The sequence below is a fragment of the Oncorhynchus mykiss genome, chromosome 16 (assembly GCF_057628025.1).
Source record: "Oncorhynchus mykiss isolate SJ-2025 chromosome 16, ASM5762802v1, whole genome shotgun sequence".
Taxonomy (NCBI): domain Eukaryota; kingdom Metazoa; phylum Chordata; class Actinopteri; order Salmoniformes; family Salmonidae; genus Oncorhynchus; species Oncorhynchus mykiss.
Window position 1 is genome coordinate 19,316,118 of NC_143037.1, and position 23,567 is coordinate 19,339,684.

A 23,567-nucleotide genomic window follows, 5' to 3' on the forward strand; every position below is an offset into this window, starting at 1 on the left:
TAGTATGGTATGGATAATATGTATATTGATTATGATATTCCTCTCTTTCTTTCTCTCTCTCTTTCTTTCTTTTCCATCCTCCAGTTCATAGTGGACATTGACCCAGTCCTTGGGGTGGAAACACCTTACGAGGTTCCCCTGTGGATCATCATCGTTGCCGTGGTAGCAGGAATCCTGCTGTTAGGAGTCATCAGCATCATACTATGGAAGGTGAGAACCCTAATGACTTTCTGATTGATAACTATAACTATACTTTTTGTGGGTATCATGTTTGAATGTAAACCTGTTATGACATGTCTGTTGTACACTGCTTGCTTGCAATAGTATCCCATTTACTCCAATGCACCAGTAAAATACATTATTCTATGTTGCCTACATTTGTGACTGCCTTTTTATATTGACTGTGTTTGTATCAGGTATGTTATACTGTACCTATCAGTAATACCCCATTAAACTCAACTGCGCTAGTTTTAGCATGCTACTGCTAGTGACTAGCCTACAGTATGTATAAGTGCTGCCCCATTAAACCCGATAGCACTAGCTCGCTACCGCTAGCTACTGTAGTCATTAGCTTCTCCATGTAGCTCCAGTCTAACTGTACCGCGTGGTCCCCCAGTGTGGCTTCTTCAGGAGGGCCAGCAGGAGGGAGATGTACGAGGCCAAAGGCCAGAAGGCTGAGATGAAGAGCCAGCCCTCAGAGACGGAGAGGCTGACTGAGGACTACTGAGACAGGAGAGGCCCCCAATGAGGGGCCATGCTACACTCCACTAGGGCGCCTGGGTAATGCAGTCCTCCGGCCTCCGCCGTGGGCAGCGTATAGCACACTAGATGTAACGCCTTGTAGATTGTGGGATGAATTTGGTTGTTGGCTAGTAATGTGTCGAAGGGGAATTTGGATTTATTCCATACTAACTCTTCTTCATTGTCAATTCTAACTAGCGTTTGTGTCTCCCTTCTTTTTCAGGCTGTACCTAATATTTTCTACTTGTCTTTTCTACCATATTTACTGAGTATCTATTCTGCAGCATCTCTCACTCTCCTGATGAATGACTACTCTCTTTCCTCTTCAATCACTTTTTTTACTCTATGGGAAAATACATTTCTAACAGAAATTGTCTAACTTTGTCTAATTCCTGAGTTTAGCCTCCAGATATTCCAATTCTTACATTTAAAAAAAAATCAACAGTACAACACTATTTGAATATGGCTTTCCCTAATGCTGTGTTGTCTACTTGTCTGTCTTCTCAACAGCTTGGCTTCTTCAAGCGGGCCATCTACTACCGGATTATGCCAAAGTACCATGGAGTGAAAATCCGCAAGGAGGAACGCTACCAGTTTAACATGGGCTTCCAGCCAGAGGATCCGGACAAGAAGTACTGGATCACCAACTGGACAGAGATGCAACGTTACTACTACTGAAACCCTGACCTATGACCCTGAACTCTGAACTCTTGACCTCTGCCAAAGTTCAGGGGCATTGTGACGGAAGGACACAAGGGTTTTTGGGATGTCACACAACTTGGAGGGCACAGCACACAGACCAATTGTGAATACTGATCACTGACCACATTGATTCTGGAACCTTTCTCTCCTCTGTAGATTTCATCAAAATATTTTTTTTTTTTTTTTTGTGCAATATGCCAAATATTCTGTTTCAGAAATTGCAATGTTTAAAGTATTTTGATGAAAGCAGTGTTGTACATTGAAAGAGTGTTTAAAAATCCCAGTTTGGTTGTAAATTTGATTTATTTTCCTACCACTGCATATTTAAGTACTGGAAAAAAACTAAAAATCTTTGCATGTATATTTTTCTTCCATACGATCTATCTGCAAGTTCCTGAGCAAAGTAGTTTTTTTTGTTGTCACTGTTTAAAAAAATAATCAGGTGAACGAGTCTGTAGAGAGTCTGTAAAAATTCTTAGTGAATGTACCGTTCCTTTCATATCTCTTTGTTTTAGAATGTCACTGATTGTCAGTGGTTTAGCGATGACGTCACTACAACCGTAGTTTGGGAGATTATTTTGAACTGTGCAGAGCTTTATTAATCATCAGGATGACTTTGTTATGACAGAACAATGACAGTGCCTTAAAAGAGATCGATTCAGTGATGACACTCTACAGTGCCTTCAGGAAGTATGCAATACCCCTTGACTTATTCCACATGTTGTTGTGTTACAATGCTTGAAATCAAAAATTGATTAAATAAATAAAAAGTCTCACGCATCTACTCACAAAACCCCATTATGACAAAGGGGAAACATCTTTTTAGAAATGTTTGCTAATATATTGAAAATTAAATACAGAAATATCTCATTTGCATAAGTATTCCCACCCCTGGGTCAATACATGTTAGAATCACCTTTGGCAGTGATTACAGCTGTAAGTTTTTCTGGGTAAGTCTCTAAGAGCTTTGCACACCTGGATTATACAACATTTGCACATAATTATTTTTTTTATTCTTCAATCTCTGTCAAGTTGGTTGTTGATCACTGCTGGACAGCCATTTTCTAGTCTTGCCATAGATTTTCAAGCCGATTTAAGTCTAAACTAACTAGGCCACTCAGGAACATTCAATGTCGTCTTGGTAAGCAACTCCAGTGTATTGTGTCTTAGGTCATGTGCTTAGCTCTATTCCGTTTCTTTTTATCCTAAAAAAAACTCCCTAGTCCTTGCCGATGACAAGCATACCCATAACATGATGCAGCAACCACCATGCTTGAAAAAAATGTGGTACTCATGTGTTTTCGTTTACCCGAAACATAACGTTTCGTATTCGGGACATACATTTAATTTCTTTGACAATTTTTCTGCAGTTTTACTTTAGTGCCCTATTCCAAGCACAATGCATTTTTAGAATATTTGTTTTATTCTGTACAGCCTTCTTTTCACTCTGTCATTTAGGTTAGTATTGCGAAGTAACCACAATGTTGTTGATCCATCCTCAGTTTTCTATCACTGCCATTTAACTCTGTTTTAAAGACACGATTGGCCTCAAGGTGATATCTCTGAGCAGTTTTCTTCCTCTCCGGGCAAACTGAGTTATGTCTTTGTAGTGACTGGATATGGTACACCATCCAATGTGTAATTAATAACTTCACCATGCTCAAAGGGATATTCAATGTCTGCTTCTTTAAATGTTTACCCATCTACTAATAGGTGCCCTTTGCGAGGCATTGGAAAACCTCCCTGATCTTTGTGGTTGAATCTGTGTTTGAAATTCATTGATTGACTGATGGACCTTACAGATAATTGTATGTGTGGGGTACAGAGATGAGGTAGTCATTCAAAAAAATTCACGTTAAACACTATTATTGCACACGGAGTGAGTCCATGCAACTTATTATATGACTTGTTAAGCAAATGTTTACTTCTCAACTTATTTAGAGTGCCATAACAAAGGGGTTGGATACTTGACGACTCAAGAAATGTCAGCTTTTCATGTCTTAAAACATAATTCCACTTTTAGGACAGTGACACAAAATCAAAATTTATTCCATTTTAAATTCAAGCTGTAACATAACAAAATGTGGAAAAAGTCAAGGGGTGTGAATACTTTCTGAAGGCACTGTATGTCTGTGGATTGCATGCAGTACACTCCAGTGCAAGATCAAGCAGTATGTTGGTGCATTGCAAACAGGAAACTTGTATCTGCACAGCTTTAGACAGAGCATATTTTCAGGGTTTAAAGTTAGAGTTTAAAGTCACTGTTGTTTCCAGTAGATCTTGGATGGACAGAAAGCACATTACAGAAGGGAAACAAGAAAAACAATTTGTATGAAAGCAGAATAGTGTTTTTCGTCATGAATCTTATTCTGGAGGCTGCTCTGCAGAGTGGACACTAGCTAATGACTTCCGGCGCCGACAGAGATGGCCGCCTCGGTTACACGCATTTCGCTACACTCGCATTAACATCTGCTAACCATCTGTATGTGACAAATAACATTTGATTTGATTTGATTTTAGCTGGCACAGCCACAAAGTCATCAAATCGGAATTTAAACAAAAAGCTCATTTTTGTTTTCATTATTTTTTACAATATAGCAAATTTCGACTTTGTAGCTGCCTCCAGGACAAGACATTTACCTGCGGTATGAAATGGCAGTACATACTGTATGTGACCCTACTGGCCCTATCCATCCTCTGCATATCTGCTTCTCACAATGGCCCTTAAGCACTCCAGCAAGACATAGAATAGCCTAGTGGTAGCTTGTTTTTATGCTCCATCTTTGAAACAAGCCAATAATCGGTGGTGGGATGGGATGGTTGTAGTGCACTTGAACTGTGAGTGTCTGACGAGAGATGAACACTTCCCTAAATTAGGATTTATTTCACTGAACTGTGCGATTTTACGACAGTAGAGTGCCGGTGCGGTTGTTCTTGATGTAATCATATAGAGGGAGTCGTAACACTGAACTTAATGTATAGGTCTTTGGCCTGATTACTGTACATGACAGCAATGTCAGCGGGCTACAGACACTACACTTAGGGCCATATTCAATCCGTATTGTGGAAATTCAGCGTTACAGCGTGATTTGAATTTAAAGGCAATTCTCCCGCGTTAGCGGAGACTGCATTCACGGTAAACGCTGTACCACACAGTGTACTGTAGATTGTGAGCATGAACAACGGGATTTGATGTATTCATATTCTCGTTGTAAATTACCCTGTGACTGCTCAAATGGAATGACTGACTGTTTGAATGACTGCATTTCTCCTGAATCATTTACATTGTAACATTTTACTTGCGTAGTTTCTTCCATCGTTCATTACTGTGCTTCATATTGTGAAGTTATGTGGAATGTTTGGTGTGCGGCAGAGCATTTCTTGTTGTGGTCAACCGGCATAACTAATGCCCACAGAGCATTTCTTGTTGTGGTCAACCGGCATAACTAATGCCCACAGAGCATTTCTTGTTGTGGTCAACCTGCATAACTAATGCCCACAGAGCATTTCTTGTTGTGGTCAACCTGCATAACTAATGCCCACAGAGCATTTCTTGTTGTGGTCAACCGGCATAACTAATGCCCACAGAGCATTTCTTGTTGTGGTCAACCTGCATAACTAATGCCCACAGAGCATTTCTTGTTGTGGTCAACCGGCATAACTAATGCCCACAGAGCATTTCTTGTTGTGGTCAACCGGCATAACTAATGCCCACAGAGCATTTCTTGTTGTGGTCAACCTGCATAACTAATGCCCACAGAACATTTCTCAGTATACAGAGAGTAGACAGCTACTGGAGTGGTTACACAACTGTCTGTCAGCACACCAAATGGCACCCTATTCCCCACGTAGTGCATTACTTTTGACAGTGGTGGAAAGTACTTAATTAAAAATACTACTTAAGTATTTTTGGGGGGGTATCTGTACTTTACTGTTTATATATTTTTTTTACAACTTTTACTTTTACTTCACTACATTCCTAATGAAAATAATGTACTTTTTTCCCATACATTTTCCCTGACATCCAAAAGTACTCGTTACATTTTGAATGCTTAGCAGGACAGGAATATGGTCCAATTCACTCACTTATCAAGAGAACATCCCTGGTGATCCTTACTGCCTCTGATCTGGCGGACTCACTAAACAAAAATGCTTCATTTGTAAATGATGTCTGAGTGTTTGAGTGTCCCCCTGGCTATCAGTAAATTTAAAAAAAAACAAGAAAACTGCCGTCTGGTTTGCTTAATATAAGGAATTTTTTAATATTTTATACATTTACTGTTGATACTAAAGTATATTTTAGCAATTACATTTACTTTTGATACTTAAATATGTTTAAAATACTTTTAGACTTTTACTCAAGTAGTATTTTACTGGGTGACTTTTACTCGTATGACATTTGGGTACTTTTCCCATCACTGACTTTTGAGCAGACCTTATGGGCAGTGGTGTAAAGTACTTAAGTAAAAATATTTTAAAGTACTACTTAAGTACATTTTTGGGGTATCCTTACTTTACTTTACTACTTATATTATTTTGACGACTTTTACTTCTCTACATTCCTAAAGAAAATATTGTACTTTTTACTCCATACATTTTCCCTGACACCCAAAAGTACTCGTTACATTTTGAATGCTTAGCAGCACAGGAAAATGGTCCAATTCCCGCACTTACCAACAGAACATCCCTGGTCATCCCTATTGCCTCTGATCTGGCAGACTCATTAAGCACACAAATCAAACTTTATTTGTCACATGCGCCGAATACAACAAGTGTAGACCTTACCGTGAAATGCTTACTTACAAGCCCTGTATAGCGACAGTGGCGAACTGCTAGGGCCTACATAAAGCTGTCCCAACAGCAGTCCCAACGCCTTACCACTGCTACACCTGGCTATCAACGGAGCCTCATTTACTGCCTATTTAAAAAAAAACATAGCTGATATGGCTGACTTGTTAAAAAATGTGGTTTCTACTGACAATTGAGATGTACAAACTATGGCATGAGGGGACGACAAGCGGATGAGGCAATCCATAATTTAGATTAAGACATTAATGAGTGAGCTAGGACGTCAGTTGTCAATATAACTATTTGTTCAGCACTTTTGAAATGTACAGCGACAGAATTTAGAACATGGGCTATTCTTACAGTGTTCTCCCTGTACACTAAGTCAGAACCGTAGGATAAATAAAGGGGACATATAAGCAGACGATGAAAGCGCTTACAATAGTCGATAATTACATTTCTCAAAAACAGGTTAAAGGCTACATGTGCACCACCAAGTCAGAACAGTAGACGAAATTAAGAGGTGAAAATATACCAAATTATTAGGGTGAGGCACATGGGCTACTAACAGCTTACTGCATAACATACACTTATTACTTTCTTAGTTACAGTATCCATATCTCCCTGGCATGTTACATAATTTATGCAGCAGCATACAATACATTTTTGGACTCACCTTGTTGTGCTGTGCTCACTTGAACAGGAAGGTGGCGAAGTAGTTCTTCTTCTTTTCTTTATGGTTCTTTCAAGACAACTGGAAAAATAAAAATTAAAGTAGAATCATGATGACGTCAGTGATCTTCAGGTCGTAGCTCTAGTAAGAGGCCAGAGTTCCAAATTTACAATTACGAGTTGGATGAAAGTTCAAAACTTATTTTCCCAGTCGTAGCTAATTTTTCCTGAGTTCCCCAGGTGTCTTGAACTCACTAAAAGTCTGATTTTGCAGTTCCGATTTTGCAGTTGTTTTGAGCGCGGCACAAATCATGCTTCATTGACAGCACAGCCAATGTTGAATGTTTATCATTTTTAACTTGGAAAAGAGACTTGGGACCACACAGCCACTCCACTGAATAGCAGGCTAGTGATTGCTATGCAATGCTTGCAGTTACCGACTGATTCTTTCCAAACCGCTCATTGTTGAATTTCCGATTTCCTTCTTGTTGGATGTTTATGTCTAATGGCCGATGAGCACCGATACATTTTATCTATAATTTCTCATTATTTCTCTTCATATGACAAGGATTAAAAAGGATTCGCCAGTTAGATTGTCTACTTGATTCACGAGGATGACAGCTAGCTAAGATTTTGAAAGTCTGATGTTGACATGATCAGTCCAATCAAAACTACTGTACATATAACATGATTTGACATAATTTTATCTGTGGCCAATGACCTTGAGCCTTCTTGGATGGGCACTCCTAATGTAACTCTATGGCAGCACCCAAGGAGCTTGATTTTTCTTGCTCTACCTTTAGACTTGGAGGTGACGTAGTGTCCCCATGAGTGACAGAACACTTAGCCATTCACGGCGCAGCGCTTCATATTTTCTGCTGGCTTGCCCCACCACCACCACAGAAAGCACTGAGCTAGGCTGAAACACCTGCATTTTGGAGCTGCTTTACTCAAGAAAACAAAAAAAAAAGAGACCATGTTTGCATGCAGCTTTATTAACACAATGATATATTTTTACAGTGTTTGGAAACTGATATGTGATACGTATTAATGCCAAAATAACATGCAAAACAGGCAAGTACCCCAAAAAATATATATAAAAATATATTATTTTTTTGCTTAAAATGTGGGACTCAAAACAGGTGGGGCTCTGCCTGAAAGACGGGTCGCCACTGCACTGTAGTGTTATTTTATACCATGCTGTGTCAATGTATTGTAATTAAACCGTTTTTACCCGTTATTAATACCCATTATTTGACTAAATATACAACTTATTACCTGCTCGATTAAACACATTGCTATTAATTGTTTTATCCATCTTATCACACAGAACCTCATTGACCAATGAATAGAGAGCAAATGGACATTCCTCTCTTTATTCTCGAAAGGCAAAGTATTGAATGAAAAAAAATCCAATATTTCCAAAAACAATGCATACACAATTAATGACTTTACAAACGACCAGTTGAAACATTTGTTCAGTGTTATTACAAAATAAATTACATAACTGTTAGATTCTTTGTTCTTTGCATAGTAAAAATGATTTTGATTCCAAATTTATACAATAAATATACAAGACATCCAACATATGGGAGAAGCAGACCAAAATAAACTAAACCAATCAGGATGCATGGTACAAACAAACACTGATGATGACACTGCTGTTACCGGGGGAATGTATTTTCCCAATAGTGCAGTACGTGCAGCCTTACTTCAGCTCCAGCTCAGATGAGGACAGATTTCTTCGTTTTGATTTCTTGTACTTGTAGCCCAGGAGGATGGTGGCCACTAGGAACACCAGGCCCAGGACCAGTAGGACCCACTGGCCTGCTGCAGCCGCTGCACCATCCAGACTCATGCCCAGAAAGTTAACTTTACCATTATCTAGAACTGGGATTGGGGCTGGGGGAGATGTTTCTGAGCCGTCACCTGGAAACACAGAGGTGAGTGATGCGAATCAGAAGACACTCTTATCCTGTTTCAATCTAGTACTAGGCTTAAATGAACGAACAAGAGACGGAATGCAATATGACATTTTATTAAAATTGTTTACTGATGAGGCGTTCCAATGACGGGCCTTAAAAGGAAAGATTCACCCATTTTGAATGTTATATCGTATTTGTGCATCTGAGTGATATTCTATTGATTTCCAGGGTCATTTAATGTTTTCATGTGTATCTGAGCTATTCGTTATTCAAGCAGGCAGCGATATGGCAGTTATGACGAGTTTTGCGTCACATGAAAATTACCACAGGAATGACAGAACATCGCGCTGAGATGAATAAATACTACATAACATAAAAAAAGGGCTAATCTTTCATTTAAAAAAGGTAGAAAACGATATGACATAGATGCGGAACGAAAACAGCATAGTGGGTACATTTTTCCGCAACTACTAAGACCGTTGAAGCGTGAGGCTCAATTTCTCTGCTGTTTGCTGCCCTGGCTACCACGCTGTGAACAGCATGAAGCGAACTCTTGCACAACTCCTGTGTGTAAGTCTTGTATCTCGCTCATCTCAATATCTGCGGTGCTGCTCTTGGCAACGTCGTTTCGCTGAGTCTACCTTTATTATAGCTGGTGGAGGGTTGTTGTTAACTTTAGTTGGTACACAAGTTCTTTCACTTGCGTGTTACTTTGACATATAAATACTTCCCAAGATGTATGCCCATTGGTTGAGAGAGAGGAAGGGGATGATTGCAAGTGTGTACCCATAGGTTAAACAACAAGCATAAGGAATATGCATTATTGTGCCGTGCTCATAGTCTAACAAGGTAAATGGGGTAATGACATTCCACACATTGCAAAGTAGAAAAGAGAACATGAAACAAGACCTATGCTGATGATACCTTTGTATACATTCCCACTATGCCCGTAGAATAGGAAACAATGTGAATGACGTTGTACTTAATGGATAAAGTATTTAAAAAAATAGCATTTAGACCAGCCTTACTGATTGAAAATTCAGAAACTACACTGAACAAAAATATAAAAACGCAACATGCAATCATTTCAAAGATTTTACTGAGTTGCAGTTCATAAGGAAATCAGTCAATTCAAATAAATACATTTGATAGTAATCTATGGATTTCACATGTCTGGGAATACAGATATGCATCTGTTGGTCACAGATACCTTAAAAAAAAAAGGTAGGGGCGTCAATCAGAAAACCAGTCAGTATCTGGTGTGACCACCATTTGCTGTCGTACACTTCAATACAGAGCATCCCAAACATGCTCGATGGGTGACATGTCTGGTGAGTATGCAGGCTATGGAAGAACTGGGACATTTTCAGCTTCCAAGAATTGTGTACAGAGCCTTGCGACATGGGGCCGGGCATTATCATGCTGAAATGAGGTGATAGTGGCGGATGAATGGCATAACAATGGGCCTCAGGATCTCGTCACGGTATCTCTGTGCATTCAAACTGCCACCAACAAAATGCAATTATGGTCTTTGTTCGTAGCTTATGCCTGCCTTTACCATAACCCCAACTCCAGCATGGGCGACTCTACTCACAACGTTGACATCAACAAACCGCTTGCCCACATGACGCCATACATGTGGTCGGCAGTTGTGAGGCCGGTTGGACATTGGAGGCGGCTTATGGTAGAGAAATGAACATTCAGTTCTCTGGCAACAGCTATGGTGGATATTCCTGCAGTCAGCATGCAAAATTGCACTCTCCCTCAACTTGAGACATCTGTGGCATTGTGTTGTGTAACAAAACTGCACATTTTAGAGTGGCCTTTTATTGGCCCCAGCACAAGGGGTAATGTGTAATGATCATGCCATTTAAGCTTCTTGATATGTCACACCTGTCAAGTGTATGGATTATCTTGACAAAGGCTCACTAACAGGGATGTAAACAAATTTGTGCACAAAATTTGAGAAATAAGCTTTTTGTACACATGGAAAATTTCTGGGATGTTTTATTTCAGCTCATAAAACATGGGACAAACACTTTATATTTTTGTTCAGTGTACATTAATTTAAGATTGCTTGTGTCAAAACTGAGAACATTGAGACCAAGTATTAATCTCATAAAAACGTGTTTAATGCATAATTAGAAAGGAAAGAGTTTTATCCTTTCTGCCATTTCATCTTTGTTCAGTCAGTGTGGTCAGAGAACAGAGGTCTCTTCTGCGCTCCCCCTCTTTTTTGACATTCCAGTTTCCCCTCTATCGTGTTCTTTCCCCCCGTCTTTGACATCCCAGTCCATCTCTCTCCATTGTTCTCCACCTGTCTCCTCGCTCTATCTAATCTCAAACTCCTCCTTTCAGCAGGAACTCATCATAAAGGATTGGAGGTATTGATTTCATTGCTAGGAGCCTCTAAACCCACTAAAAACAATGCTTCAGGCCTGACAACAGTTGTTTCTCTGCAGAGGGATTGGTTTCAGCTTAAGTACATTGGAATTTTAGTGGCTCTAATCATTGACCTATAAAAGAACTGGAGACACCGTCAAAAATGGCCGACTGTTGTTTTCAACGTAATCTACTCAAATTCGCATATGCAGTTTCGTGGTGGCTGCCATCTGCTTTACAGAGCCCATAACGCTTGCGCACCCGCACTTAGTGTGCACTGGAGGTCAGCATGAGCAGCGATGATGTCATCACAATTTCCAAAAACACGGCAGACATCAGTTGAATATAAAATGTTAATATCGTCGGCTAGGAGTAAAATATCATTAAAAAATGATAAACGGCCCCAGCACAATGGTGATAATGAAAGTGTATTTTTAGGAATGTTCTAATTGGACTTCTCTATGGGGCTGGGCTGTCTTTTTTTGGCTCGACTTCAGCTAAACTACAGTACTGAAACACTGCCCTCTGGGTACATTGGAAAGAGGGCTATTGGAAAAAAATATTTAAGGAAATGTGTACTTCCATCTTGTTATCATAATGCCAATATTGAGCTTTAGGTTCTTCTGGCTTTGGTCCCAAAACTGTCCTGAGTCAGCTGAACTGCTACTCTGATAAAGTGTCATTAAAAATAAGACGCTACAAGGCCATAGTAGTTTTTTTTTCACCCAACACATGTCTCCAAGTCATCAAATCGTCAAGCTTAACTACTAAACTATAACTCGTAATTTAGTAATTCAGTTAAATTAATTAACCCTAAAAAGTGTCATTAGGGGTCCATTTTGACCCCAAGAGGTTATAAACAATGTCCTAATTTCGAAAAAAACTTCTGATCCTTCGGAAATGTTAGGAGTTTGTCAAGCAACTATATACCAACAATAAAACATTTATCATAAATGTATTTATCCACTTTAACTTTATTTAACTAGGCAAGTCAGTTAAGAACAAATTCTTATTTTGAATGACAGCATAGAAACAACTGCCTTGTTCAGGGGCAGAATGACAGATTTTTACCTTGTCAGCTCGGGGATTCAATCTCGCAACCTTGCGGTTAGTAGTCCAACGCTCTAACCACTAGGCTACCTGAATACTGTGGTAAGATAGGGAAATTAAATATACAGTGCACTAGGAATAGATTCATTCCCCTTCTCTTTTTCCAAATTTTGTTACGTTACAGTCTTATTCTAAAATTGATTAAATAATATTGTTCTACATCAATCTACACACAACACCCCATAATGACAAAGTGAAAAAGTTTAGAAATGTTTGCAAATGTATCAAAAATAAAAACACTGAAATACCTTATTTACATAAGTATTCAGACCCTTTGCTATGAGACTCAAAATTGAGCTCTGGTGCATCCCGTTTCCATTGATCATCCTTGAAATGTTTCTACAACTTGATTGGAGTCCACCTGTGGTAAATGTAATTGATTGGACATGATTTGGAAATAAACACACCTGTCTATATAAGGTCCCACAGTTGACAGTGCATGTCAGAGGCACATGACAGCCGGCTTGGAGTTTACCAAAAGGCACCTAAGGGACTCAGACCATGAGAAACAAAATTCTCTGGTCTGATGAAACCAAGATTGAACTCTTTGGCCTGAATAACAAGCGTCACATCTGGAGGAAACCTGGCACCATCCCTACGGTGAAGCATGGTGTTGGCAGCATCATGTTGTGGGGATGTTTTTCAGGGACTGGGAGACTTGTCAGGGTTGAGGGAAAGATGAACGGAGCAAAGTACAGAGAGATCGTTGTTGAAAACCTGCTCCAGAGCTCTCAGGACCTCAGTCTGGGGCGAAAGCTCACCTTCCAACAGGACAACGACCCTAAGCACACAGCAAAGGCAACATAGGAGTGGCTTCGGGACAACTCTGAATGTCCTTCAGTGGACCTGCCAGAGCCCAGACTTCAACATCTTTGGAGAGACCTGAAAATAGCTGTGCAGCGACGCTCCCCATCAAACCTGACAGAGCTTCAGAGCAGAATGGGAGAAACTCCCCAAATACAGGTGTGACAAGCTTGTAGCGTCATACCCAAGAAGACTCAAGTTTGTAATTGCTGCCAAAGGTGCTTCAACAAAGTACTGAGGAAAGGGTCTGAATACTTACATAAATATATTTCAGTTTGTATTTAATACATTTCCAAAAACCTGTTTTTGCTTTGTCATAATGGGTTATTGAGTGTAGATTGATGCACTGTATGATCTCTCTTTAGTATACTATTGGTGCACGCAAGTATGAAAATGTGCTGAAAATGTGGAATCAATGGTCAACTGTACAAAATTTGGCACAAAGTACAGTTGAAGTCAGAAGTTTACATGCACTTAGGTTGGAGTCATTAAAACTCGTTTTTCAACAACTCCATAAATGTCTTGTTAACAAACTATAGTTTTGGCAAGTCATGACGAGAGTCATTTTTCCAACAATTGTTTACAGACAGATTATTTCACTGTATCACAATTCCAGTGGGTCAGAAGTTTACATACACTAAGTTGACTGTGCCTTTAAACAGCTTGGGAAATTCCAGAAAATTATGTCATGGCTTTAGAAGCTTCTAATAGGCTAATTGACATCATTTGAGTCAATTGGAGGTGTACCTGTGGATGTATTTCAAGGCCTGCCTTCAAACTCAGTGACTCTTTGCTTGACATCAGGGGAAAATCAAAAGAAATCAGCCAAGACCTAAAAAAAAAAAAAAATGTAGACCTCCACAAGTCTGGTTCATCATTGGGAGCAATTTCCATACTCCTGAAGGTACAAAGATCATACTTTTTGGAGAAATGTCCTCTGGTCTGATGAAACAAAAATAGAACTGTTTGGCCATAATGACCATCGTTATTTTTGGAGGAAAAAGGGTGAGGCTTGCAAGCTGAAGAACACCCTCCCAACCGTGAATCACGGGGGTGGCAGAATCACTTTGTGGGGGTGCTTTGCTACAAGAGGGCCTAGTGGCATCATGAGGAGGAAAATTATGTGGATATATTGAAGCAACATCTCAAGACATCAGTCAGGAAGTTAAAGCTTGGTCGCAAATGGGTCTTCCAAATGGACAATGACCCCAAGCATACTTCCAAAGTTGTGGCAACATGGCTTAAGGACAACAAAGTCAAGGCATTGGAGTGGCCATCTCAAAGCCCTGACCTCAATCCTATAGAAAATATGTGGGCAGAACTGAAAAAGTGCGTGCGTGCAAGGAGGCCTATAAACCCGACTCGGTTACACCAGCTCTGTCAGGAGGAATTGGCCAAAATTCACCCAACTTATTGTGGGAAGCTTGTGGAATTTCAGAGTGTTCAAGTGTGTTTGACCAAAGTTAAACAATTTGAAGGTAATGCTACCAAATACTAATTGAGTGTATGTAAACTTCTGACCCACTGGGAATGCAGTGAAAGAAATAAAAGCTGAAATAAATCACTGTTTTTTTTACATTATAGTGGCAGCCACTATAAGTACAAAAGTTTGCCTCTCAGCTACAGATATTCCTCTTAGCTATTGGAACCTCAGGAAAAGCTAGACTACAATAGCTTGTTGTACACTTCAAGCATTTTATTTACTACTACTAGCCTATCCAGGTGTTACTGGGATTTATCTGTTAATTGAATGATTAGAATATTCCACCCTGAAACCATATAATTGTATGGAATTGATTAGAATGTATAAAATTATAATCATTACATTTGTAGTTCTAGTCAGAATTAGGGTAAAACAAGGGGTAGCCTTCTGTGGTTGCCTCGATAGCGTACAACCACAAAAATCCCCCCCCCCACCCCCCCATCTCTAACTGGACCTGTGATCATTGCCTTAACACTTCATTGTCTTGCAAAAGCCACAATGCATGGTAAGTTTCCTCACTAATTAGTGAACATCTAGAGCCTGGGTCTGTCCTCCATTACATGCTCCAGACACAGTTGGAGAAGGACCGGGCCTTCAGGGTGAAGTAGGCTGTGAAGGTGGCATTTAATTGCATCCAATGCATCTTTACTTCTACTTTTTTCAAATGTGATTGTTACTTGTATTTTATTTGGGTCCAAAACAGTTTCATTATTCAACCCATTCCATATATATATACTACAGTAGGTTGGTGGCAGCTTAATTGTGGAGGATGGGCTCATAGTAACGGCTGGAACAGAGTAAGTGGAATGGTATTGAACTCAAACACATGGTTTCCATGTTTGATACCATTCCATTTACTCCATTCCAGCCATTAGTGTGAGCTTTCCTCTCCTCAGCAGCCTCCTGTGATGTACACATTACCATCAACTTCATCCTCAGTCAGTAGTTTGTCTTGTCAATTTCAGAGTGTTCAAGTGTGTTGGCCATTGCTAGTAATTGGCCATACCTGATCTTAATTGGTTGAGGTCTTGAAAGGTGGTCTGTTTGAACAGTGGGAAAAGAAATGCTTGGAAGAGGTAGACATGCTATATACTCTGCAGGAAAGGTTTTTGTTATTTTAATTACGCTTTTAGCATGGCCTGTGTTTTAACCTCTTTGAACCCATCTGTTTTATAAGCCTAAAATATTTATTCAATTCTGACAATCTTCGTCAGTTCAGTTATTATTTTAACATCTTGATGTGCACGGGATATGGCCAGCTCTGTCACACGTGGGCATCATCATAACTCTTTGCATTAGGTAGGTCTGCACTCAGCAGCACAGCTCATTTATTTTTCACCATTATCAATTTCATTAGCCTCAAAACATTCCAGCCTTTCAACGTACTCCTCCCAGGAGCTATCATTTTCATCAACAAACTCCAGCATGATTGCAACGAAAGAGGAAACTCCACTTTGGCATTTTACTCATGAATCTTCTTCCATTCTAGTCCGTATCCACTTCGTCGCCAAGTATTCTGTACGTGACATGAAAGTACAATCCAATAACGAGGAAGCAACAGGGTAAGTTTAGGTGATTTGCTAGATTGCAAACGTGGCTGCCATGTCGGCAGGTGACTGAACTTCAACACCCACGGTGTGTGCACTCCTTAACGTGCCTATCAAATTGAATCCTTAAGAGTCTGATTCACCCGTCTGTCAATCTAAGTAACATAAAACCACCCCCATCAAAATCTGTCAGTTTAAGATAGGCGGATGAACCATGGAAAAAAAAAAAATCTGTCAGCCTTCTGCATCTGTGGTGGAAGGTGACATAGCGGTGGTTGTCAGACAGACAGACTTACCCAGTGGATGGCCCTTAACACAATTGATTGTGTGAGACAAATTACGACAAACTTGACATTCGAACACTTTACCTAACGCTCCACTCACTATTCATTTGAATCAGTAAAAAGTCACCTAACGTAGCAGGTTTAAAAGAAACGCCTGAAACCTTTGGGGGGGAAAAAATGTTGATTCTCTTCTCCACTGTTCAACCAATCCAGTAAATGTGGAGGAGGAGTTAAGATGAAGTGTCGCCTTAACGTCCAAAAGCAGAAGTCACGTTACAAGCTCTTTCTACTTACCCAGAAAACTGGATGCATCCGTTTTGGTTCAGCCCCGCTGAGGGTGGGTAAAGAGACGTGCACTTCACGATAGGTCTAAAACCGTTCGTCATAATTACGAGTTGTATTTCATTTAACAATTCAATATTTTTTGGGGGTAATTTTATTTTAAATGGGCTAAAAATACATAGCTTAAGTGTCATAGTAACAACTGATTCAGTCATGCTACATTTTATTTAACCATTTTATTTGGATAAAGGAGGTACGGTAGGGCGGGCACGGTCCCTTAAGCCCCCACCCCACAACACTGGGCCTGGCTATCAGACTTACTTGGTGGTTTCCAGTCATATTCTGGCCAGCCTCTGACCTCGCCATTCTTGTTGTTCTCTACCTCCAGCCAATCAGTGAGAGGTTTGAAGTACTGTACCAGTGGCTTGGCGGACATGGTAGGCTCTCCAGTGATCATAGCCATCGCTTCAGGCCAGGGCTTACTAAAACCCAGCTTCATCACGTCACTGCGAAACACATGAAATGGATGACACAGTCGTTCCAAAAGTCTATCAGAAAGATCATTTTTCTACAGTGAAACAAATGTTTCAGATGCAACAGTTTATATACACTATACAACACTTCCACATATCTGAACGACAACTTTGAACACATTTACGTAAACAACATAATCACATAAAAGATTGACAGTGCTTGTCATGGCGATAGAATGCTACTGGTTTGAGGGTGTACATTACTGACCCTAGAAGTTTCCCTGCCTCTTTGGAGCGGTAGATATCACATTGGTGGAGAGGGCCTACATGCCCGGCGGTGTTACACAGAGCCTGATGAAACTGGAACTGGATGATGAAGCTCACGAAGTACCTGATAGGAAGACACTCCGTCACATGACGTTCCCACCGCATCCCACATACAATACGCTCTGTTTTTATGAATGCCATCTAAATCTACTGATCGACACGGTAAGAGTATCAGTAAACGCAATGTAGGCCCACTTGTGTTTTTATGAACGAGACAGAAAAGTGATCAAATGAAAGTTAGGTGGTTTACAGTTGAATGTTTGGTTCACTTTTCTGCAAGTGCGTTGCGCCACTGATTTCATCAAACGTTCCTTTAGCTTCCTCTAGTTAAAGAGTAATAAACGTCAGACGACGCACCTGACATAGGGCACATTAGCAGGGATGTGGAACTTTGCACCTGGGTCAAAGTCCTGCTCAGTACGGGCCACAGGTGGACACACGCCCTGGTACTTCACTCTGGAAGGGACAGACAGTATAAAGAAATTGTATTTGTTACTTTTACATAGATGACGAATAACCCCCTTCTCCATCCTGCCCTAAAAGTTTTTTTTTTGTAGCAGTCAAATCTAATTGCATTGGTCACATACACATGGTTAGCAGATGTTAATGCGAGTGTGGCAAAATGCTTGTGCTTCTAGTTCCAACAATGCAGTAATAACCAATGAGTAATCTAACAATTTCACAACAACTACCATATGCACACACAAGTGTAAAGGGATAAAGAATATGTACATGAAGATGTGAATGAGTGATGGTACAGAACGGCATATGCAAGATGCAGTAGACGGTATCGAGTGCAGTATATACATATGAGATGAATAATGTAGGGTATGTAAACATAAGTGACAAAAGTGGTCTTTACCTCATGTTCCACCATTCCTTGTTGTACTCCCCCTGAGAGATGCGTCCATCAAACACTTTCCACCTCCACTGGTCCATCAAGTAGCCGAAGGGCAGGAAGGCAATTTTGTCCAGGGCGATGCTCATGAGGTAATTGATCGTACTCTCTGGAAATGAACAGACACATTCATGTTTAGAGTGGTATAGTGCAATCACAGCATATAGCTAGTTCATTTATGTTCACCACACAGCTTGCTTTAAAATAAATGTTTTGTTAATGCTATGGCTGAAGCTGCACTGTCACCACATAACCCTTTTTGTCCTGTTTGGCAGAAGGTCTTAGTAGTAAATTGAAAATTGTCAACAAAAAAAAGGTTTAGTTATTTTCCTCATTTATAAGAGCGAAAAAAATCTGTCCAGGGTCAAAACTAATCATTAGTATGCGCTCACCTGGGTTGTCCTCCACCACATCCAGTAAACCAATCTCCTTTAGATGCTTGGGAGTGGCGACGGACAGGGCCAGCACATCACCAATGGCCTCGTGGAAGCCTGGGTTGGCGCCGTCGCGGAAGGAAATAGGTTGGTCCTTGTACTGCAGGAAGTACTGCACATGACCCATCTCATGGTGCACTGTGATGAGGTCATCCATGGTTATCACGGTGCACTGTTTGATCCTGGAAATTAAAGATAAGAATTCATCATTTTAATGGCCAAAAGGGGCTGTCATCTTTGTTTTTCCATAGGGAATGTAAACATCTTGAAAGGTAAAAAACAAAGACTATGGGTTGGGGGGGGGGGGTAGCTTGGTTGGGACTCAAACCTGCAACCAAGTACATGTCAGTTCCAATATTAGACCAAGAGTTCCAAAGCCCTTGACAAAGTTTCTGGCGTTGTAATGTTCTGAGGAAGCTACAGACTCTACGTCCCTCCAAAGTACCTGACGTCTTTGCGGTTGTAGAAGTCCCAGGCGGAGGCATGGCACACCACGTTGCGTCCATCATTGGGTTTCTCTAGCATGGACTTGACCCAGAACTCTGGAGGCATGGGCAAAAGCCCCAGAGAAGTGAAGAAGTTGTCTGACTCTTGGAACATCCTGGTGGCATTCCAGCCCTGTGGAGAAAACCCCAAAAATGTTTTCCTGGTCCGGTCACATGGAGACTCAACATACAGCCCTTAAACAAAAACACCTGCAGTGGTGACGGTCTTCTTACCTTGGCTATCATGGCTGGTGTCGCGTCTACTTGAGTGGCATCGGGGTACGGAATGGCCAAGTCCATGATGCCAGACCAGGTCTGCGCCCACATGTTGCCTGATAGGACAAGAGAAACATGGCTGTGCTGTTTTATCCATAACTAAATGAAATGTTCAACAGAAACTACTGTATATTCCAGCCTTGCACCACCGACGGAGCTCAAACCAGTGGATTTAGATTCAAAGCCAGGTCAATCCCTAGCCTGTCACTGTCACGTGCAATGCTTCTGAAAGCAAACGAAATCCAGTTGATTCCCTCCAAAAAACCTCCACAAATCAGCAGAACATCAATGTGCAGTGGTCATGCAGAATGTAAAAGGAGTTTTGGCCTTTGGTGCTGAATCCATGCTGTATTCTGACAGTCTCACCTAGAAGATGTGCAGGGATGGGTCCCTTCAGGTTGATGTGTTTGCCTCCATACTTCCTGTAAAGAGACCTGCGCACGTAGGCGTGCACATTGAGATAGAGGGGCTCCAGCTCCTTCCACAGATGCTCCAGATCCTCTTCAAAGGAGTGGGTCTCGTACATGGAGCGCCAGAACGCCCCATTGTCAGAATGTCCTTCAGTATGAACAGACAGCATTAGGGTGAGGGGAATTCAGTGCCTGAATAGCACACAAGTAATTTGCGGAAACTGACAAGGCTTCCCCCATCAGCCATTTTATTTGTGTTAGCACTTGAAACCGGCCTGCACCAATTAGAAGACAGATGCTGGCAGTTGGGGAGGTTGAAATGTCTTTAGGAATGGGTCTGTATTAAGACCTTACCGTTAAGCGCAGCAGCTTTGTTGGCCAGTTGCACATATCTCTTGTAGTCCTGTCGCAGTTCTCTGCCAGAGGCATTTCTCCAGCCCTGCCAGGCGAACAACAGCTCATCGTAGTCTCTGGACTCAGCCATGATCTTCTGGAGGTCTGAAACCAGAGATGGAGTCAAGACCAGGGCCCGGTTTCACAAAAGTATTCTTAAGACTAAGTTTATTGTAAGAACCTTCATTAGGAGCATCATTAAATCTCAGAGCTGTTTCCCAAAACCCTCGTTATTACACTTGCACTTAAACACTTGTAAAACAGCGTCATTAGATACATCTTTGCCTTTCTATGTCATTTAAACAGAGAAGATCTCCATTACAAATTAAATCAAGTTTGTCTGTGACCGCTGATAACTTCAGAACGAAGTTGACTACAAATACAAAGTTGCCAATGTCTTTGCAATTGTTACAAACAAGAATACAATTATGCTTGAAGTAAAAACAGATGACTGCATTATACACTGTGTATACAAAACATTAAGAGCATGGCTGACCAGGTGAAAGCCATTATCCCTTATTGATATCAATTGTTAAATCCACTTCAAATCAGTGTAGATGAAGGGGAGGAGAGGTGAAAGAAGAATTTAAGCCTTGAGACATGGATTGTGTATGTGTGCCATTCAGAGGGAGAATGGGCAAAAAATGTGACTTTGAACGGGGTTTGTGTCAAGTATTGAAACGCTGCTTGGTTTTTCCACTGTCAGTTTCCTGTGTGTATCAAGAATGGTCCACCACCCTAAGGACATCCAGCCCCAAAGGACATCCAGCCAACTTGACACAACTGTTAGAAGCATTGGAGTCAATATGGGCCAGCATCCCTGTGGAATGCTTTCGAACCCCTTGTAGAGTCCATGCCCCGACAAATTGAGGCTGTTCTGACGGGCAAAAGAGGGGGCTGCAACTCAATAATAGGAAGGCGTTCCTAATGTTTGGTATGCTCAGTATTTCAAACATACTGAAATCAATTTCATTCAATTGAGTTCTATTTTGCTAATTGTAGGCTGTCAAATTTGCCTCTATATATTTAATGGTGCAACGTGCTCAATGATATGCCATATCTACGATTTAGTGTGTCATTATAGGGTAGGTTAAGTATTAGGCTAGAATAAGCCATTTGTAGCCATGTAGGGGATAATATACAGTTGAAGTCAGAAGTTTACATACACCTTAGCAAAATACATTTAAACTCAGTTCCACAAATCCTGTAATTTAATCCTAGTAACAATTCCCCGTCTTAGGTCAGTTAGGGTCACCACTTTATTTTAAGAATGTGAAATGTCAGAATGATAGTAGTGATTTCAGCTTTTATTTCTTTCATCACATTCCCAGTGGGTCAGAAGTTTACATGCTACCAAAATACTAATTGAGTGTATTGCCTTTACATTGTTTAACTTGGTCAAACGTTTCGGGTAGCCTTCCACACGCTTCCAACAATAAACTGGGCAAATTTTGGCCCATTTCTCCTGACAGAGCTGGTATAAGTGAGTCAGGTTTGTTGGCCTCCTTGCTCACACACACTTTTTCAGTTCTGCCCACAAATGTTCTATAGGATTGAGGTCGGGGCTTTGCGATGGCCACTCCAATACCTTGACTTTGTTGTCCTTAAGCCATTTTGCTACAACTTTGGAAGTATGCTTGGAGTCAATATCCATTTGGAAGACCCATTTGTGACCAAGCTTTAACTTCCTGATTGATGTCTTGAGATGATGCTTCAATATCTCCACATAATTTCTCTCCTCATGATGCCATCTATTTTGAAGTGCACCAGTCCCTCCTGCAGCAAAGCACCCCCACTACATCATACTGCCACCTCCGTGCTTCACGGTTGGGATGGTGTTCTTTGGCTTGCAAGCTTCCCCCTTTTTCCTCCAAACATATTGATGGTCATTATGGCTAAGCAGTTCTTTTTTTGTTTCATCAGACCAAAGGACATTTCTCCAAAAAGTATGATCTTTGTCCCCATGTGCAGTTGCAAACCAGTCTGGCTAGTCTGGATTTTTTGCAAACTAGTCTGGCTTTTTTATGGTGGTTTTGGAGCAGTGGCTTCTTCCTTGCTGAGCGGCCTTTCAGGTTATGTCGATATCGTTTTACTGTGGATATAGATACTTTTGTACCCATTTCCTACAGCATCTTCACAAGGTCCTTTGCTGTTGTTCTGGGATTCATTTGCACTTTTCGCACCAAAGTACGTTCATCTCTAGGAGACCGAATGTGTCCCCTTCCTGAGCGGTATGATGGCTGCGTAGTCCCATGGCGTTTATACTTGCCTACTATTGTTTGTACAGATGAACGTGGTACCTTCAGGCGTTTGGAAATTGCTCCCAAGGATGAACCAGACTTGTGGATGTCGACAAATATTTTCTGAGGTCTTGGCTGATTTCTTTTGATTTTCCCATGATGTCAAGCAAAGAGGCACGGAGTTTGAAGGCAGGCCTTGAAATACATCCACAGGTACACCTCCAATTGACTCAAATTATGTCAATTAGCCTATCAGAAGCTTCTAAAGCCATGACATCATTTTGTTGACTGTTTTAAAGGCACAGTCAACAAAGTGTATGTTAACTTCTGACCCACTGGAATTGTGAATTATAAGTGAACTAATCTGTCTGTAAACAATTGTTGGAAAAAAATGCTTATCATGCACAAAGTAGATGTCCTCACCGACTTGACAAAACTATAGCTTAACAAGAAATGTGTGGAGTGGTTGAAAAATTAGTTCATGGCTCCAACCTAAGTGTATGTAAACATTCGACTTCAACTGTATCTCTTGGAGCTTATTCGTAGTATTGTGGAATCAGTATTGTGGAATTATTATAATGTTACAGTAAGATGTGAATGGAGAAAGCTGATCCGAGAGCAGCTATGCCTTTCTTTGGATCCTATCAATATCAACACATGCCCCAACGACGCACTTAACGAACGTTCTTTCTGCGTGGTGTTTTGGGAAACGTATGTTACATCTTCGGCCATTGTAGGAACGATGCATCGTTAAAAACTCATAAGCCTGCGTTCCATCGCTATCGGGAAACCAGGCCCAGAACTCGAGACCCAAACCAAGACCCCTGGAGACCCAGTCCAAAACCCAACCTCTTGAGACCCAGAACCAGTGTGTCAAGACCATGAGACCAATAAATGTAAAAGAACAAGACCTG

At 40.8% G+C, this 23,567-nt stretch overlaps 2 protein-coding genes across 3 annotated transcripts in view; one reads left to right on the forward strand and one right to left on the reverse strand.

Annotated features, from left to right (window-relative positions):
• Nucleotides 1-5,669, forward strand: part of itga3b (integrin subunit alpha 3b) — a 54,449-nt gene extending 48,780 nt beyond the window's left edge. The window contains exons 24-26 of one of the 2 annotated variants that reach the window (XR_016487162.1): nt 85-210; nt 617-780; nt 1,252-5,669. Coding sequence is in view for 1 of the 2 variants with exons in the window: in XM_090202148.1 (XP_090058274.1) it covers nt 85-210; nt 1,252-1,419 (294 nt within the window). In the remaining variant the exon portion in view is untranslated. The remainder of the gene's footprint in view (nt 1-84; nt 211-616; nt 781-1,251) is intronic. The other variant, XM_090202148.1, reaches the window with a different exon arrangement.
• Nucleotides 5,670-8,262: 2,593 nt separating this feature from the next.
• ace (angiotensin I converting enzyme (peptidyl-dipeptidase A) 1) overlaps nt 8,263-23,567 on the reverse strand; it is a 35,713-nt gene continuing 20,408 nt past the window's right edge. Inside the window, exons 16-25 of the mRNA XM_021565081.3 lie at nt 20,375-20,518; nt 19,977-20,168; nt 19,569-19,666; nt 19,295-19,467; nt 18,808-19,031; nt 18,380-18,524; nt 17,875-17,973; nt 17,459-17,581; nt 17,039-17,223; nt 8,263-8,829 (exon numbers count right to left, since the gene is read on the reverse strand). Of these exons, the coding sequence (XP_021420756.3) occupies nt 8,609-8,829; nt 17,039-17,223; nt 17,459-17,581; nt 17,875-17,973; nt 18,380-18,524; nt 18,808-19,031; nt 19,295-19,467; nt 19,569-19,666; nt 19,977-20,168; nt 20,375-20,518 (1,604 nt within the window). The 3' untranslated portion in view covers nt 8,263-8,608. The remainder of the gene's footprint in view (nt 8,830-17,038; nt 17,224-17,458; nt 17,582-17,874; nt 17,974-18,379; nt 18,525-18,807; nt 19,032-19,294; nt 19,468-19,568; nt 19,667-19,976; nt 20,169-20,374; nt 20,519-23,567) is intronic.